General features: G+C 37.7%; 1 protein-coding gene across 2 annotated transcripts in view; it reads left to right on the top strand.

Moving 5' to 3' along the window:
- LCTL (lactase like) overlaps positions 1-18,364 on the top strand; it is a 499,576-nt gene that overhangs the window by 47,985 nt on the left and 433,227 nt on the right. For both annotated transcript variants that reach the window (XM_044077870.1, XM_044077869.1), the window contains exon 3: positions 8,191-8,278. In XM_044077870.1, coding sequence (XP_043933805.1) covers positions 8,191-8,278 — 88 coding nt within the window. The remainder of the gene's footprint in view (positions 1-8,190; positions 8,279-18,364) is intronic.

Raw genomic sequence — 18,364 nt, 5'->3', positions numbered from 1 at the left:
CCCAACAACATTCTGCATCAAAAGCAAGTATTCTACCTGTTATGCCATGACCATTTGCTAAACAAAACAGATGCACATTAAAAACAGACTTAGCATGGCAGCAGTAAACCTCTCTTCCTTGGAAGATCACAATTCCTTGAACATACACTAAAGCGCACACATCCTTGAAAATGCACTAAAGCTTACCATTCCTTGCAAATGCACTGTAACTCATTTCTTTGAAAATGACCCAAAATTCATTCTTTTAATAATTTGGTAGTTGGTGTAGAGCAATCAGGCTCTTGTTTCCTATAACCAGGGTACAGTGTTTGAGCCTGAGGAAATTTGCATAACTCTCAACTGTCCAGATTTTTGCAGAATGTCCAGATTTTTGCTTCACATTTTTGGTCTGCTCCAGTCTTCATAATTTTGTAGTTTCTGGTAAATTACTGAGGCTTGAAGTTTCTAAATAATAGCATATGCTTGAGTTTCAGACTTCATATTGTTCAGAAAGTGCATGCTAACACAAATCCTGTTATTCTAGTAACTAAGTTAATAACAGAAAGAACAATAAGACCGTTTGGTTCAACCCACAAAAACATACACAATATCCAAACGGACAATCCTCGGCAGCCAAACAAGCAAAATAAATCCACCGGAACCACGTAAAAGTCCAAAAAGTTTAATAAATATCCACAGAGCTTAGTTGGTTAAAGTTAATAACAGCAATATTTAAAATCTATCCCTATTTTTGAGCTGTTGTCCCTACATTACTTTAGGCTTTATCCTGATTGGAGAGGTATGCTAACCTGCCCCCCCCCCACACACACACACACACACGAACATCTTGTATTGAAATTCCATGCAGAAAAGGAGTATGCAACGGGTGCATGAGTGCATGGATGCATACAGGGACTCATAGACAGAGGGCTCTGTTAAAGAAGAACATCCTTTAAGAATCTGGCTCTAGTTTTAGTTTAAGCTTTTCACCTTTTAAATATGAAAATTTTAAAAGGCAAGGCACCCCTTACTGCTTGCACCCAGGGCAGACCACCTCCTCCGCCCCCTGCATTAGTAAGCTTCTGGCAATAGAAGTGGGAAAATGTAATGTATGAAGCCATATGTGCCACTGTTTAAAAGAATATCATTATACACAATTTCAAGAACAGATAATTGTATTTTTGTCGTACTCTGCTTGTAAAATACTTTTGAGTAAAGTCAGTAAGCATGTTAGCACATTTTTTTACAAGATCTGGGATAACAAAAAGAAAAGAAAAAGAAAACACTAATCTCCCTACTACTCCAGACACTTGTGAGTAGCAGACCCAGTCATTTGAAGTGTTGACCAACAAATCTTGGACCGCAGTGGTAGCTTTGTCCCCTCATGATGAGTGTGGGGAGTGTCTGTCAATGCTCATTACACTACAAAATGATAATCCTCACACTGTCTTTGGCTGAAACTGTATACCTGATATGAATAGCTTAAAACAAGCTCAAGGAGAACTGTATACTGTGGGAATTCCAGACAAAAATGCAAGTATTCCTGCTGCAGAAAGTGTGTAAGATGTCTTTGATTCCTATTGCCACCACTGTATGTCGATGGACTGGGAAGACATCACTTCTTTATGTCTAGCATGAGTCATATAAAGGGGACTTGAAACAGATTCTGGGAAGGTGAGATCATGGCAATGTGGCAGGACCCTGTCAGATATTTTGTGGAAAAACATATTAAAATTGTATAAGCAGCATCTAGAGCGATTTTGAAATATTAAAATAGCTCTGAAAACAAAGATACAATGAAAAAACACATTTATTTTTGTGTTTCAAGGTGGAGTTTTCCTTTGACCAGAGTTTCTCATGTGTTGAACATAATCCCTCTTATTTTGGTTGTTGTCTCTTTCAGCTTTATCCAGTTAGGGGTCGCCACAGCGGAACTCCGGCCCGCTAATGATTGGCAGTTGATTTTTACATGCCGAGTTGCCAGCCCTGACGCACAACCTTCAACGAAGGTACGCCCATTCACACATGTCTCCATGCAAAAGACACTCTAGCGGAGAATCGAACGGACAGCATCTTACTGTGAGGCAGCAACGCTACCGCAGCACCACCACCGCAGATTAAAATTTGTTTGTGTCTTTCGGCTTTTCCCGATTAGGGGTCGCCACAGTGGAACTCCGGTCCGCTAATGATTGGCAGTTGATTTTTACATGCCGAGTTACCAGCCTTGATGCAAAACCTTCAACAAAGGTACGCCCATTCACGCATGTCTCCACACAGAAGACGCTCTAGCTGAGAATCGAACCGGACAGCATCTTACTATGAGGCGACAACGCTACCGCAGCACCACCACCGTGGGTATAATCTCTCTTATTTTGGTCTTTTCCTTAATATAAAGAAATGCATTCACTGATATCCACAACTGACTCTTTACACATGGCTGCTCTCAATTTGTAATTATATTCCTCTTAGGCTTAGAGGGTGCATACCCACCGAGACAAGAACTGACACTGCCCAGGCTATACTGCTTACCCATATATATTTCCTTGTAGTTTCATCTTATATACTGTGCCATCCTTCTATCTACATTTATCAAACTTGAGGAGGTTATTTGGTAAAATATATCATTCTGTAGCCCTAATCTCATGAAAGCGTGTTACTTCTGATTATCCCTGTTTTCATTTGCTCACAAGTTTCTTTACTCTGTCAGTGACTATTGCTTGCATGTACGCTCATTTGACATAATCCTGTGTATTCTGTTAATTCAGCAAGTGCAGCATATGTTCTAGTCTTGCAAATTGAATAATTAGCATGGTAATTCATGCTTCTTTTAACATGTGGCCAAACTCTGTCATTTACTTCCCTCTAATATGGCATTAAGACTCACCCGTCCTTATTGTAGACCTGCAGTTGCGGTGTTAACAAACCATTTTACACCAACATTATAAGACAGGCTCAGCTGAAGCATTTAAAGATAGCTGCCACATCTCATTGCAGAAAATGCTTATAAATTATGTTTATGTTTGTAATTAAATATAGTGAAACTTTTCATTGTGGCTGGTCCTTTTTAGAAAATATTTAAACTTTGAGACTATTTGCATATATATATTTGGTGATAACTCTGACCATTCCTGAAAGCCTTGCTGTTTGGTCAACATTGCCATTTGTACTAATATTAAATTTCACTCAGTATATTGGATACCCTTACAAACGCATTAGGCAGCTGGTTTTGTAGTGCCTTGTGGCAATGATAACTACCTTATACTCTGGACAGGAGGGGGAAAAGTGGGTAAATCTATGCCATCCTTTCCTGAGTGTGTGTGTGTATGTGAAAATCAAATCTCACAGTGTGTGTCAGCAACTTGGAGCAGGAACACAAAGCACTGGTTTCACAGTGAGAGTGGCGGAGAACTTGGTTTGGGTCCTCTGCTGAGGACTTAACTCTGAAGCTGTGCCAGGGGGGAGTCTTATTGTGGACCTGGAGGGAGACAGAGAGAGAGAGAGAGAAATGCAGACCCCGGGCTGACTGTGTTACCTATGTGCTCTTAGCGGAAATTGTGCTTGATGCATCTAGAAATACTGAGTGTATCCATTTGTATTCTAAGTGAACGTCACTCTCCAGTGTCAGTGGTGAGGATTCAGGCTCCTTGATTACTGGCCCAGAGTGAGGACGTCACACATGTACAGTTGACTCTTTGCTTTTTTTTCTCACATTTTCCCTTCTTCCTTTGGATTGTGTGCTTCTGCTACACAGTGAAGGAAAATTATAAAATTAGTCTTGCTTCTGATTATGCAGATAAAGGCCCACTTCCTCATTTGCATTAAACAGCAGCAATGCCTTGAATGCATTTCCTTTTCCCAGACTGTATTTTTCCCTACAAATTTATCTCTGTACTGACACATATAAAAAGCATAAATTGTCTATTTCTTTCTTTCTGGGGCATTTTTATGCTGTTTAGCTTTCTTGGTATGCAATACGATAGGTCTAGATGAAATCGCACTGTAATTTCTTCCTGAATTTCTCCTCTTAACTCTTCTATCATATCACTCCTCAGAGTTACTGTTTTCGCATAATTTTCTTTTCACTTATTTATTTATTTTATCATGCTTTGCTCCAGTCTTAAAACTAAAAATAACCCAGTTCAAACTATGAAAAATCATTCAAAAATCTAGCTCCAGCAACCTGAGACAAACTGCCTAAGTTAATAACTACATTAGATAAATTTTACTTAAAAAAAGTTGAAATACCATCCATCTCAAGAATATAAATGAACATGCCTTAGAGATGAAAGACAGCTTATTTTTCTACTTCAAAGATTTAAGTTATTAATTTAAGCTATGTTTTCTTTCACAACTGGTCAACAGTTATAAATTCTGTTGTTGCTAATGTCGCAGTTTAACTAGTGTACTGTTTCTTTACATTGTTTGAGATCCTATATATTATTACACACTGCATGTTCTCTCTTGTGTTTGACAGGCTTGTATGTATTTCTATTGCAATATGGAATATTTTGCATGACAGCTTTATAGGCATTCCTATAGTAATACTGTAAGAACTGAAAGGACTGTAGAATACTGGAATGAACTGGAAACAAACTAGAAGAAACTAGAATGAGGCTGGAATGAATGTCTATCTATTGATCACTCAGGATTGTGCTGAACAGGTGCCCGTCTCTCCTTTATGTGCCAAATCTTCTTGTACCCATCAAAATGAAAGTCTGCATACACTGTAGTTCAGTTAAGAATGTTTTATTCTGTACAATGGAGGTAGATGTCAACAATAGCTGAGTCAGTACTTACGTATTATCACAACCAGATTCTAAATGACTCACTCTGCAGTTGTGCATGGTAGAGATGTGTAAACAGGATGACTATAAGTAAAACTGCTATAGTGTTATGCAGTGAGCTGGATGTAAATGGTTTGTGGATAATAGTGGAAGTACCACGTGTAAAGATGGAAGGTCAACTGTTTTTTTCCCCCTTCTAATGTCATACAGGTGCCTGGAGGTTCGAGAGTAGATGGACATTGAGCATATCGGGCTTTGTGGTTTAAATACACATCCTTTTTGTGCATTACTGTGGCGTAGTGGTTACATTGAATTACTTTTGTTGTATATTCTATAGTGCTTAACGGTGAATCATTTTCTATCATATTACTTTCTTTGCTATCCTTGCACTCGTAATATTGAAGCGGCTCAGCTGCTGAGCTTATTCATCTGCTCCCTGCAGTGAAAGACCTGGCATGCCGTTAGGCCTTGGAAAATGCTTGACTGTTTCTTCTTCTGTGGTGGAAATCTTACGGCGATCGCTGTGAACATAGATTCAAAACAGTTTTTTTTCTTTGCAGCTTGAGCTTCACACCAAATGTATTCTGCTTGGTAAGATTCAAGCTGCAAAGAATAAAAACTGTTTTCTATCTATATTGACAGAGATCGCTCTAAGATTTATAGCCCAGAAGAAGAAGCGGTCAAGCGATTAGTTCCTTCACTTTTCGTTACACCTTGTTATTTCATTTGTGTTCCAAGCATTACATCCTAAAAAAAAGGTGGATTTTCTTACCCAAACAAAATGAAAGCTTGAAAGGCTGCCAGAATATATCGACAGTGAGTCATTTAGAATCTGGTTGCGATAATACGCAAGTACCTCTGAATCAGATCTTACTGTCTCTAATAACTGTGCTGATAAACTCAAATAGACCAAATTATAATGTCCGTAGCTTCTGCACTCATTAAACTCAGAATGATTCCTTTTCTCCTGAATAATATAATTAACATTCTGGATATTTGACCTAACCTCTGCACTCACTCTCAAATATCTGTACCAGACTTCTATGGACTACACTGCAATGACTTTCTGTGTGTCAGTCCAAACTAAAGCAACTAACTTCCTACTTTCTGTGTCTGAGGTACCCCTCCAAAATAATACCAAAACCCTGGAAATTTCCTACAAGGTTTACACTCCTCTTTAAGCTTGATTCCCAAGAAAGTTTCTACTTAATGTCCTGCACATTCTGTTAGCACATTTTATTCTTATCAGTGTTCGTGACTGAAGGTTACTAAACCCTTCTTTCTACTGAAACTGAATGTAAAAAGAAGATATGTGTCTGCTTTAACATGGTTGCATTTCTAGGCCTATGCAAAGATAATACTGTATTTATGTGTAAAAAAAACTACATTCAAGTGAAACCTAATCTTAGACATACATACTAACATTAATTATATAATGTCACATCACTTTTCAGTAATATTTGTGGTCTTTGCCACCTGGCTGGGGTACTGGCAGAAAAAGGTCTAGTAACAACCCATTTACCCAGTTAACAACATTAGATAAATAAATAAACATGTATAGATACAAACATTTGAAGTTTTTTTATTCAAGAAAATACAACATAGTACAATTTTGAAGCCCTTTGTTCTCTCTCTCTCACACTGGGCCTTTCCCTTATAGAGAATGGATATTTTACAACTTTTTTATTGAATATGTTCATTTTCAAATGCTTTCTCTCCCTCCTCATAGGGCAGTAAACATACCACATCTTTCAGAATTGGCATAGTGAGAAATGTGATACCAATGATATAGAAAGAGAATGGATGATGAACAGTCCCTACAGCTGATTCCTAACTTATCAAAAAGTTTAACTTCAGTACTACTTTGCAGCTGAGGAAGAATGAGCTTACTGTTGTAGATTTAAAGCATGAGGAAGCACAAAACTGAAGACTGTCAGCAGAAGGAAGGTGGAGGCACTCTGTCCAGATATTCACAAAGCAAGCAGTAATTCTGAGTTCTATCTTTCTAAGTATACAAAGGACATATTTTGTGAGAAGGTAGGACATGACAATTTCATCTTCGATGGACACAGTGGATTATAGAAAAAAAAAAACTTAACCAAAAAATCATTTTACTATGTCCAAAGGATCAGGTCATTAGCGAGCAGAACAAAATAAAAAAAAATAATAATGTTAACTATAACTACTTCTAGTGCTGCAGGAACATTAATACTGTGTAAAACATCAATTAAAATATATATTTTTATTACTTCCTGATCATAGTAGTAGTTTAAGCAAAAACAATACTTTACTCAGTGCAGATGTAAGTGTATGCCCTTTTTAATTTACTGTAAGCACATCACCATCCTTCCCTACACTTTTGCCTAATCAATTTCCTCACCAGTTTTTATTTAAACTGGGATTTCCTTGTATGCATCTGCTTCATTTCACAGTTGAAATCCCTTCCCTGTGCATTGAGACAAAATGAATAGTGTTAACCATCTTTTGGCAAAACCTCAACACTTGTAACCAGCACTCCATACCTATTAAATATTACCACTGGACTACCCAGCCTGATGATGCAGTGAGAGACCTAAGTCTGATGGCAATGACCCAGGTTTATTTAACAGTTTAGGTACAAACTGTAGGTGGTATAGAATGAGAATAGATTATAATCAGATATAATCTCTCTTGGGGTGGGTACAAGCTTGTTCATTGTGCGGCAGTCTAATGGAGAATAGGGAGCTTGCAGTGAGCAGCGTTTCAATGTTGCAGGTGCAGGCATCTATCACAGAGCTGTACAGGACACTAGTGGTAGGGCATAAAAAAATAAAATCCCTTACTATACATTGTGATGCCTACAAGGCATCTCATCCCAGCTTCACCCGCTGACTGCATAAAAATGGCAGTGACCAATGGACAGCCCCCCTCCCCAAAGCTTAGTCTTTGGAGAAGGGAGATCAAAAACTTATTTTAATGACAATAATAACAGGATAACAGGATTGCAGGAACCAGAAGATGCTTCTAAAGCTAGTCATCTACATAGTAATGCATTATATGGGCATGCAGTCATCATGCAGCTGATGACTAGTCTGACGAGAACGGCAAATAATATTTTGTAAATTATATATCACATAGTGAAAATGGTGTGTTTTAAGAGGAACTTTATCTACAGTGCTCTGTAAATAAGTGAAGTAGCTTCATCTGATTTTTATAGGAGCATGCTGAAACAGGAGAAATAACTGGCTATTTCTATCCATGTGGAAAGTCCACTAAGGTACTTTTAGCCCAATCACTAAAGTGGCTTACTGTGCTTTTCTTTTAGAATATCACATTGCTTAGGAATAAATGTTAAAACTAACAAAATATTACACATGCAATAAAACAGATGTTGCTGTAGAAGTGATCAGTGTGCTTGATAATTAATACTATACTTTATTTATTGCAGGATGATATTGCACTGCTGAATGAGCTGAAGGTTAATCAGTACCGATTTTCCATTTCATGGCCTCGGATTTTACCCACTGGAATAAAATGTGAGATTTTTTACTTATAGCACTATTTCATTGCAATAGTAAATCATAAAACTAACCAAGAAATCCTATGATAATTATTTGATTGAATAAATACACACACACACACACACACACACACACACACACACACACACACACACACACACACACACACACACACAATGAAATACAAGCTATGCACAGAATTGTTACTTTGAATACACCACTGACTTTGTTTTATTTTTACTGCAGTACCATAAAGTGGATTGCAGTATTATCTTTACTTTTATTCAGGCATTGAGGAGTAAAGCACAACTAAATACATTAAACCTAATTAGAAGTGATAAGCCCTATATTATGTATATTTGTACTTGTCAGTGACAAATGATAACTTGTATTGGAAACACACTGAAACAATAGGGGCTGGAAATGCATGGTCAACAAAAAAGAAAGTATAAAGCAGTCAAGAAGTAAATTTGTCAGATGAACGTATGTTGTGGGGGATATAAAATTATTGCTGAAGATGCAAAATAGGACATTTTTCAATGTCTGTGACTGAAGCCACATACAATGGTTTTAGCACTGAAAACAGAATTGCTAAATGAACTGCATTGTCATAAGGTTGTTGTCAGCTGTTAAATTTTAAATTACCTGTATTAGTCTTTTTGAATAAAGTCAGACATCAAAACGTTTACAGGTGGATTAAAGTCAATATTATATATAAATGCAGAATTCTCATTTAAGCATACAAACATTTTTTTCCACTTCAAAAAAATGTTAACTGTGAAAGTTATAACACAATGCAAAGAAATGGCTGAGTTGCTGTTTTCGGGGAAAAATATCAAAAATGCTATAAATTTATGGCATATGCTACTGCCACTACCACTGACACTATAATTGGTAAGGTGAAGAAACTCTATTCACTTCTGCAAGATATATTCAACAGTATTCCACCCCCTTAGAAAATGTGCTTTTCCTGGGTGTCTTAAACATTACCTTATTTAATCCCTTTGAGAAATAGTCTGATAAAAACACTTGTAGACTTCTACTTACACCAGATGGCTGAAGAACCCACCAGACCCAGTCCAAACCCAAACATTATTCACTGCTGGACCTTATAATTGCAAATATCCCCACCAAAACCCACCAAAACAATTTCACTAGATGTACTCCCACCAAAATTCAGCCTCAACTCACCTATCTTTTACTGCGTAAATCTGTATAGCAATTAACTCCCACCCATTTTCTGTACTTCTAGGCCTAAACACCAAGAAAACATAATACAACTTTTCACTGTCCTCAACTCCACAGGGTAGTCTCTGTTATATAGATATCAAAATATTAACTCAGCAACTAGCATGCTCTCCACACTGTGGTTTCAAGCAATGAAAAAGTCCTTAATTTATAAAAGAGCTCTATGTTCTCTTTAAATGAGAGATGAAGCATTGAACCAGTAGAAAATAAACACCTCAGAGAATGGTAAAAATGAGTAATATTTCTCAGAAATTAAGGAAAAAAATTTATTGGTACAATACCTTCTATTTCTGAAACAGATAACACTTGTCAATAAGCCAAAACTCTTCTAGGAAGAAAAAATTCCATCACTGGCAGGAAAAAAATACTATTTCTAGTAACTCCTGTCTAACTTATAAGGGGCTGGCACTTCTTTAAGGCTTTTTAAAAGAATACTGTAAACTGCTTCCCCAACCTCCCCACAGCTCACCATGTTTCCTCCTAAAATAGCCACATTTTCCTTTCTGCCAAACTCTCATTTTAAAATAATATCCCTTCGTAAGAAAGAAAAAATACTTGATCAGATAATCAAACAAGGATCACACTATCTGATGGACTTTGCCCCTGGTTCATCAATTCCTTATTTCTTTTCTCCTAGTTTGAGGGAAGATGTTGGAAAATCTAGCTCATACCCAATCAGCCAAACAGCATGGGTTTTGTCTGTCAGAAGTACAATAGTAGCACTGTGGTCATTAATACGATATGCTTATATACAATGGCAAAAAAACCCTTACAAAGCTACCTAGTTTGGCATGGGAAAACATTCTGAAATAGTTAAATACAACCTCATGGTAAGCTACTTTGAAAATAGACCTTTTTTTAGCTAAAATTAAGGGGTCTATTTCATTGCCAGACACTATCTCTGAATGCTCTTCATGGGTCAGTTTTAGCTCCTTTTTTCTTCTCTGTATTCATTAATTTACCACACTCCAATACATAAAACCCACATACATGCACACTTCGATTTGTTATACAGGAAGACAACTCTGCTATATACAAATCATATTCCCCACTCAGCGATCTGAAAATACATTGAAGACCACCTGTTCAATGTATCAAACTCCCTTGTACAGTTGTGTAAAACCTTACCATAATGGTAGATGTCCTTGCCTTCACTGCTGCAGTATTCTTAATCTTAACTACAGGGATTCAATGCCATGGAAGCCCGACATCCGGCCAGTCTTCTAAAGACTTCTGAATTTAAAATGTATGCTGAACATCACCATATGCACCCTGCATAACGTAGGGCATAAAGGTGACACTCAGGCTTACCAAAAACAGAACTGATTGCCCCAGGAGGAATATCAGTCCAAGGAATGCAAGACACAATGTGTATATCCAGGAAGATAAAGAACTAGGGGGATGGAGGGAGGGAGAGAATACTGTGGCAGTGAACATAAAGACATCTACCATTATGGTAAGATTTTAAACAACTGTACTATGCCCTTACATTCACTGCTGCAGTATTTTTAACTATAAGGGAGAATGCCAAAGCTCAAGAGGAAACTAGGGAGGAGGAAGGGGCAGAAGAATCCCCTAAAAAAAATGTAGAACTGAACTAGCAAAACCAGCCCTAACTGTAGAGATACTATCCAACATATAGTGCTTGGTAAAGGTATGCACAGAAGTCCAAGTAGCTGCTTCAAGAATAGAATTAGTATCTAAGCCTTTGAAAAAAGCACTAGAAGAAGTCACAGCTCTAGCAGAATGAGCCTTAATTGATAAAGGAAGGCTCTTGCCATGAAAAGTGTAACAAAAGGAGATAGTCTTAGAAATCCAAGAAGAAATAGTCTGCTTGGATACAGCAAGCCCCAAAGATCTAGGATGAAGAAAAACAAATAACTGATCAGATTTTCTGATAGCCTAGATCATATCCAGATAAAACTCTAAGTTGCCTATGCACGTCCAAAGTATGCAGCACCCTCTCACTGTCAGTTTGCAGAGAGGGGGAAAAAAGTAGGCAGATTGGTAGATTGATTAAGAAATATCTCTTTAACCACTTTCAGTATAAAAGAAGGGTTAGTGCACAAGGAAACTCTGTCCTCATAAAAAATTGAAAAAGGAGGACAAGCCATAAGGGCCTGCAACTCAGACACCAGTCTGTCAGAAGTTAGCGCTAACAAAAGAACAGTCTTCCAGGAACAATGTTACAAGGAAGCTGAAGCAGCAGGCTCAAAGGGAGCCTGAGTCAGTTTCTCCAAAACAAAATTAAGATCCCAGGGAGGAGAAACAAGCTTCCTGTGAGGCCTAATATTAAGGATAACTTTAAGAAATTGTTTAACCTTAAATCTAGAAGCTAAAGGAGGAGAAAAAGGCAGACAAGAAGAGATAGCTGATAGATGGGCCTTAATAGAAGAATAGGCCAAACTAGCATTGAGCAACTCACACAAATAAGAGAAAACCAAAGGAGCATCCACAATAAGTGGGGCCAGGTTATGAGAGAGACACCAAAAAGAAAACTGTAGAGCTGTGTATGTGATGTGTCTTTAAGAAACATACCAAGTGATGAACATGCATATATAAATAGCAGGCACGTTGTACCCAGTGCCATTTTGAAAGTGCAGACAGAGAGTAAGCATGTGAGAATGAATGTAGCTAGTTTGTATATAGGTTACCTAAGTTAAAGTTGATAAGCTTCAATCATAATGTGTTACTTTGTACATAATAAAGCTGCTTGGACAGAACCCACAAAGACTCATCTATTACATCCTGACTAGATGAGTGACATAGTGTCAGAACCGGGATTCCAGAGATTGATATTCAGAGCCACGAGGTACAGAGATAACAGTGAAGGAAAACTAATTGAAACGAGAATGAAAAAGTGACAGAAAAGAACCAAAGGTAATGAAAACTTCCACAAACAGTTTACTTTATAAAAAAGATAAAACAGAGCATTACAAAGGCACAAACTGCATTATTAAACAAGCAAGAGGCACAACAGGTTTATTAATTAAGTAAAATGTTTAAGATTAAAATATTTGATAAAACAACTAGCAGAAAAGCAAAACAAGCATGTTTAAAGTGAATCAAATGTGTTTAAAGCAAAACAGGCATGTTTAGAGTAAAATGAGCAGAAGAAAGGTACAATGGGCATGAAAAGAAATTAAACAAGCAAAATGAATATAAAAAGGGTGAAAATGGCACATTAAGCATAAATAAAGCAAGGCAACTCCATGTCTTTTGACATAACTACAACTTTGTATTGTATCAAGTGTGTAAAAGTACTTACAGTGTATGCTTATTACTGTGCATGTATTCCGAAGAGGTTATTTGGGTGCAAAGTGCAACTATTTCATAAAGTACAGCCATTTCAAAAAGTTTCTTGTGGTGGGTATGTCTAATCGCAAAGTACTGCCATTACAGAGTGTTCCTTGCACTGTAAAGAATAATCTAGCAAAGTACCTCCATTTTGGGGAAGTTTCAGTGTGCAGTGTACTGTTTATTTGCTAAATACAGTTACTTCAAAATGTTTCTTACTCCGAGCTTATTCTTCCCAGTTCATTTGCACAGTTCACTTATTTTAAATGTTTCTTAAAATGATGATAAATTACTTTTGCTGTACAGCAAGGCAGTACTAGAGCAATTTTGAGAGTGTTACAGTGCCCGGGAGACTTACTTCGCAAAGTTCAGTTATTCAGAGGCTTGTTGTGCCATTGGACACAGTTACAAATACTGGCATAAATTTCTGGCATATGGGTGTGTATTCGTGCATATTTACAAAACCCTTCACTGGTATGTGTTAATATGGCAGACAGATTCAAAAGCCCTCACCACTTGTATTTGATCAGAATATTGCAGAGAATTGGAGAATATTTGAGCAAGAGTATGATGTTTTTATACAAGCAACTTATTCTAACAAAGATGCATGCACCAGGGCATTCATTTTGTTAAACCTAGCTGGATCAGAGGCCACTGAAAGAGAACGTTCATTTGTGTATGCATCAGCAGTATATGAGGAAGAAGGTGAAAATCGTCATATTGTTGTACAGGCTGAATGAAGAGGAGACCCCAAGTGTATGAAGTGCAAATTCAGGGAAATGTGCAACCCCCAGACAAATATTACATTACAGTGGCATTTGTTTTGCACAAGAGATCAGAAGTCAGGGGAAACTTTTGCAGCTTATATTACTGACTTGAGAAACAAAGCTAAAACATGGTTTGGTGACTTAAAAGATGAGTTAATAAAGGGCAGACTTGTGTGTGGTATTAATAGTGCTGCTGTGAGAAAGATTTTGCTTCATGACAGTGATTTAACATTGCATATAGTCATTGAGAGGTGTCAAATCCATGAAGTTACAGAAAGGCATACAAGTATGCTTGCAAGTGACAAGAGTGTGGTTTTAGCAGGCTCCAGAGCAAATGTGGCAAACAGAAGCAGGCCTAAGCACATGGCAGCCACAGCCCCTGATGGTTCATTAAGGAAATCACATAGTTTTCCAGCAAGTTCTAAGAAAGGAGCATGCTCAGTGCAGTACAATCGTGGGTCAGCAAAACCTAAATCCAGCTTTATTGTTAACTGTCGCAATTGTGGTGCTAATCATGAGTCTAAAAGAGAAAAATTGTTAGCATTTTGTCAGCAGTGCCACAAGTGTAAAAAATGGAACCATTTTCAAAAGTTATGCAAATTAAGTAAGCCTCACATGGTTATAAAGAAGGGTCAGTCAAAAAAGAAAATTGATCAAGTAGACTGCAACTCCACTTTCTATGTAGATGGTGTATCAGTAATAGGTGAAAGGGATGATGCAGTGAATTTGCTGGCAAAGAACAAAGTGTTTTGTACTGTCCAGATCAATGGTAAATTCACTGAGGTCAAAGCAGACACTGGTTCAAAGTGTAATGTTATATCAGCAGGGGTTGGGAGGGTGGCCTAATGGTTAAGATGCTTGCCTTACAAACACAAGGTGCAGGCTTTGAGTCTCACAAGGGATATTTGGCTAGGCGTACAATGGATCACAAGGGCAGTTAGCCTAGTACTAACCTTTGAACCTATATATTTGCTAAGGTGAGAATTAATGAACAACTCAATGTGGCTAGTTGTGCAAAACGTATTGCTTATGGAGGTAAAGAAATTCAAACCGAAGGGTCAGTAGTGCTTTCATGTTATTTGGCTAGGAACTGTTACAGCTTGTTATTCTATGTAGTTTGAAGACCTGTGCAGTCATTATTGGGTCTCAGAGACAGTTTGAGAATGAATCTGCTTTCTTTTACCAAAGAAGTTTTCATCATATAAGCGCATATCCTAGTTCCAGTTTTTCTGACGCCGTTTTCTCAGAATATGATAATGTTTTTGATGACAAGTTAGGCAAACTTCCAGTTGTGTATTCTATGAAGTTAGACCCAGAGGTCAGTCCAGTAGTCAGACCAGTGAGAAAAGCTCCAATAGCTATGCAAGATAAAGTCAAAGCTCAGTTGGATAAAATGGTGCAGCAAGATGTAATTTGTCCAGTTACAGAACCAACTGAATGGGTGTCATCCATGGTAGCAGCCCACAAGAAAGTCTCAGACAAAATCAGAATATGTATTGACCCAAGAGATTTGAACAAAGCATTAAAGAGACCACATCATCCAATGCGTAGTCAAAGAGGTCACAACCCTAATACCAAATGCCACTGTTTTTTTCTGTTTTGGATGCAAAAAGTTCATTTTGGCAAGTGATGCTTGATCGCACATTCTCATTACTGACTACTTTTGGTACCCTGTTTGGCAAATATAGATTCCTGAGGATGTCGTTTGGAATAAATTCTGCAAGTGAAGTCTTCCAACATGCAGTGGAGCAAATTTTGTTAGGTTATCCTTGTGCCCTAATAGTAGATGATTTATTGGTTGGAGGCAATGGTGAAGTAGAGCATAACAGAAACCTTAAGAGAGTTTTATACAGAGCATGTGAAGGCAACTTAAAGCTCAATTCTCCAAAGTGCAAATTCAGGCTACCAGAAGTTACACATGTAGGTCATTAATTTAGCAGACCTATCTAGGCAAGCACCTATTCTTGAGATGTCAGCACCAAATAATATTCTAGCTCTACAATGTTTTCTTGGTATGGTCAACTAGTTGGACAACTTTATACCAGACTTCAGTGAGTTGACAGCAACTTTAAGACAGCTAGTGTGCAAAAATGTTACATGGTTTTGGTTGGAACAGCACCTGAAGGCATTTAAAGACCTTAAGCAGAAAATTGCCACCCCACCTTACCTTAAGATACTAAGATGTCAATAAACCAGTCACTCTTTCCTGTGATGCTTTAAAATTTGGTCTTGGCACAGTTATTCTTTAGGAAGGCAGACCAGTAGCCTATATATCTAGTACACTTACCCAAACTGAGAAAGAAATTTTAACAATAGTATTTGCATGTTCAAAGTTTTATGATTATCTCTATGTTCGAGCTATTCAGATTGAAACTGATCACCAACCTCTAGTTACGAAGCCTATGCATTCAGCTCCAGTGAGATTACAAAGAATGATGCTCAAATTGCAAAAGTACAACTTCAAAATGGTCTGTACAAAAGGCAAACTTCTTTATCTGGCTGATACCTTATCCAGATCACCCAGTAATACAATGGAACATCTTGACACAGAGAATTTTGACTCTGAAATAATGGCAGTGTGTAAATTTTCTACCATGAGACTTGATGAGCTAAGAGATCATACAAAGACTGATCCAATTTTGCAAAAGCTTAACCACTGTTTTAATGTTGGATGGCCAGCAAAGCAATCCAGTGTACCACCTGAAGTGCAAACCTATTTTCCTTACAGAGATGACATGCTGATGTAAGATTGCATTATTTTCAAAGGTCCAAAAATTGTTGTTCCTGCTTCCTTACAACATGAATATATCCAAATTTTGCATCGTAGTTACTCAGATTCTGAATCTACCAACAGAAGGGTGAGAAAACTAACATTTTGGCCTTCACTAATGAAATACATTGATAAAGTACTTTCTTCTTGTTCAGTATTCAATAGTACTAAACCGCGTTTGCAAAGGGAACCACTTCAGCTAAGTCAAGTTCCTGAACTACCTTGGTCAACAGTACCCACTGACATATTTGAGTGGAACAATCAGCATTACTTAGTATCAGTAGACTCTTATTTGAACTGGTTTGAGATTGATTTACTGCCTAATCTAACATCCACTACTGCTATTACCAAATTGAAATGTCATTTCTCAGTCTATGGTAGTCTACACAATGTTATTTCTGACAATGGTAGTCAATTTACTAGTCAGTTATTTCAGAAATTTGCTAGAGAATGGGACTTTGTACATGTTACTAGTAGTCCAGAATATCCACAGTCAAATGGACTAGCTGAAAGTGCAGTGCAGAGCACAAAGCAATTACCTGAAAAGTCAACGCATGACAATACCGATGTCTTTTTGAATTAATTTAATCTCAGAAACATACCCCATGACTATATACTTGCATCGCCTGCTCAGAGACTTCTATCCAGGCAAACCAGAGCAACTTTGCCTATTAGCTCCAGTTTAATGAGGCCTAAAGCTAAAATCAACAGAACCATCACAGCCAATTATTCAAGAAGCTTTCTATCCAGAAGTCCATTTATGATAAACTGACCATATTTCTTCATCCATTGAAAGAAGGAGAGAGAGTGAGGATAGAAACAGCGAAACGTTTCAACCAGATTGGGAAAAAAAAAGGGAAATGTACTGAGCCAAGATCATTCTGCATAGAATCTGAGGGTGTGGAGTACAGGAGAAATCACAGACATCTCCTTCCTGTACTAGAATTGTTATCCCAGCATCATTCCTGTGATACAAACTCTAGATCTCAGAGCAATCCATACAATGTTCCTGTTTCAGAATGTCTTACCTTCTGATTCCATTCCTGATGATGTTCCCGATATTCCTAAAGTTGAATATTCAGCAGAGACAGTTCCAGTTGCTAAGTCTAATTCTCAATTTTATATCACACAATTTCGTCACCTGTCCAGACCTAGTGTGAAATACACAGTGACTTGGACATAACTGTATATACGTACATAGTTCTGTATAAATGCATGACAAAAAAGCTATTTGTATTATTTATATGTAAACTGATTTTCTCAACATTGCACGATCTATTTCTGAAAAATGGAGGATGTAGAGCGGAGTGTGTGATGTGTCTTTAAGAAGCATAGCAAGTGATGAATGTGCATATATGAATAGCAGGCACATGCTCTACCAAGTGCCTTTTTGAAAGTGCAGCCAGAGAGTAAGCATGTGAGAATGAATGTAGCTAGTTTGTATATAAGTTATCTAAGTTAAAGTTGATAAGCTTCAACTGTAATGTGTTTGTACATAATAAAGCTGTTTGGACAGAACCCACAAAGACTCATCTATTACATCCTGACTAGAAAAGTGACAAAATCCTCTTCCATTTAGATAAGTAGGATTTCTTTGTCATAGGTTTCCTGGTCTCCTGCACGACTTGCAGCACATCCTCAGAAAAAAAGGTTTCTATGAGGAATCAAAATCTTATCACCCACAGTATCAGTTGAAGCATGAACCGGTGGGGATGGATAAGAGATCCCTTGTCTTGTGTAATTAGATCCACCCTGTGAGGTAACGTATGATGATTGCCTCTGGCTAGATGCAGAAGAAGAGGGAACTAGTGTTGTCACCACCAAAAGGGAGTCACCAACAAGATTTTGGGAGCATCCTGTTGAATTTTGAACAACTTTTGGAATGAGAGGAAGGGGAGAGAATGCATAAAGAAACATATCCTTCCAAGAGAATGAGAGGACTTCCACCTTCTATACCAGAGGACCTGGGACTCTGGCACAAAACAGAGGAAGTAGTCTGTTCAGAGGGGAGGCAAAAAG

The sequence above is a fragment of the Protopterus annectens genome, chromosome 7.part0 (assembly GCF_019279795.1).
Source record: "Protopterus annectens isolate FY-2018-M chromosome 7.part0, PAN1.0, whole genome shotgun sequence".
Taxonomy (NCBI): domain Eukaryota; kingdom Metazoa; phylum Chordata; order Ceratodontiformes; family Protopteridae; genus Protopterus; species Protopterus annectens.
This window is presented reverse-complemented; position numbering and strand designations above follow the sequence as displayed.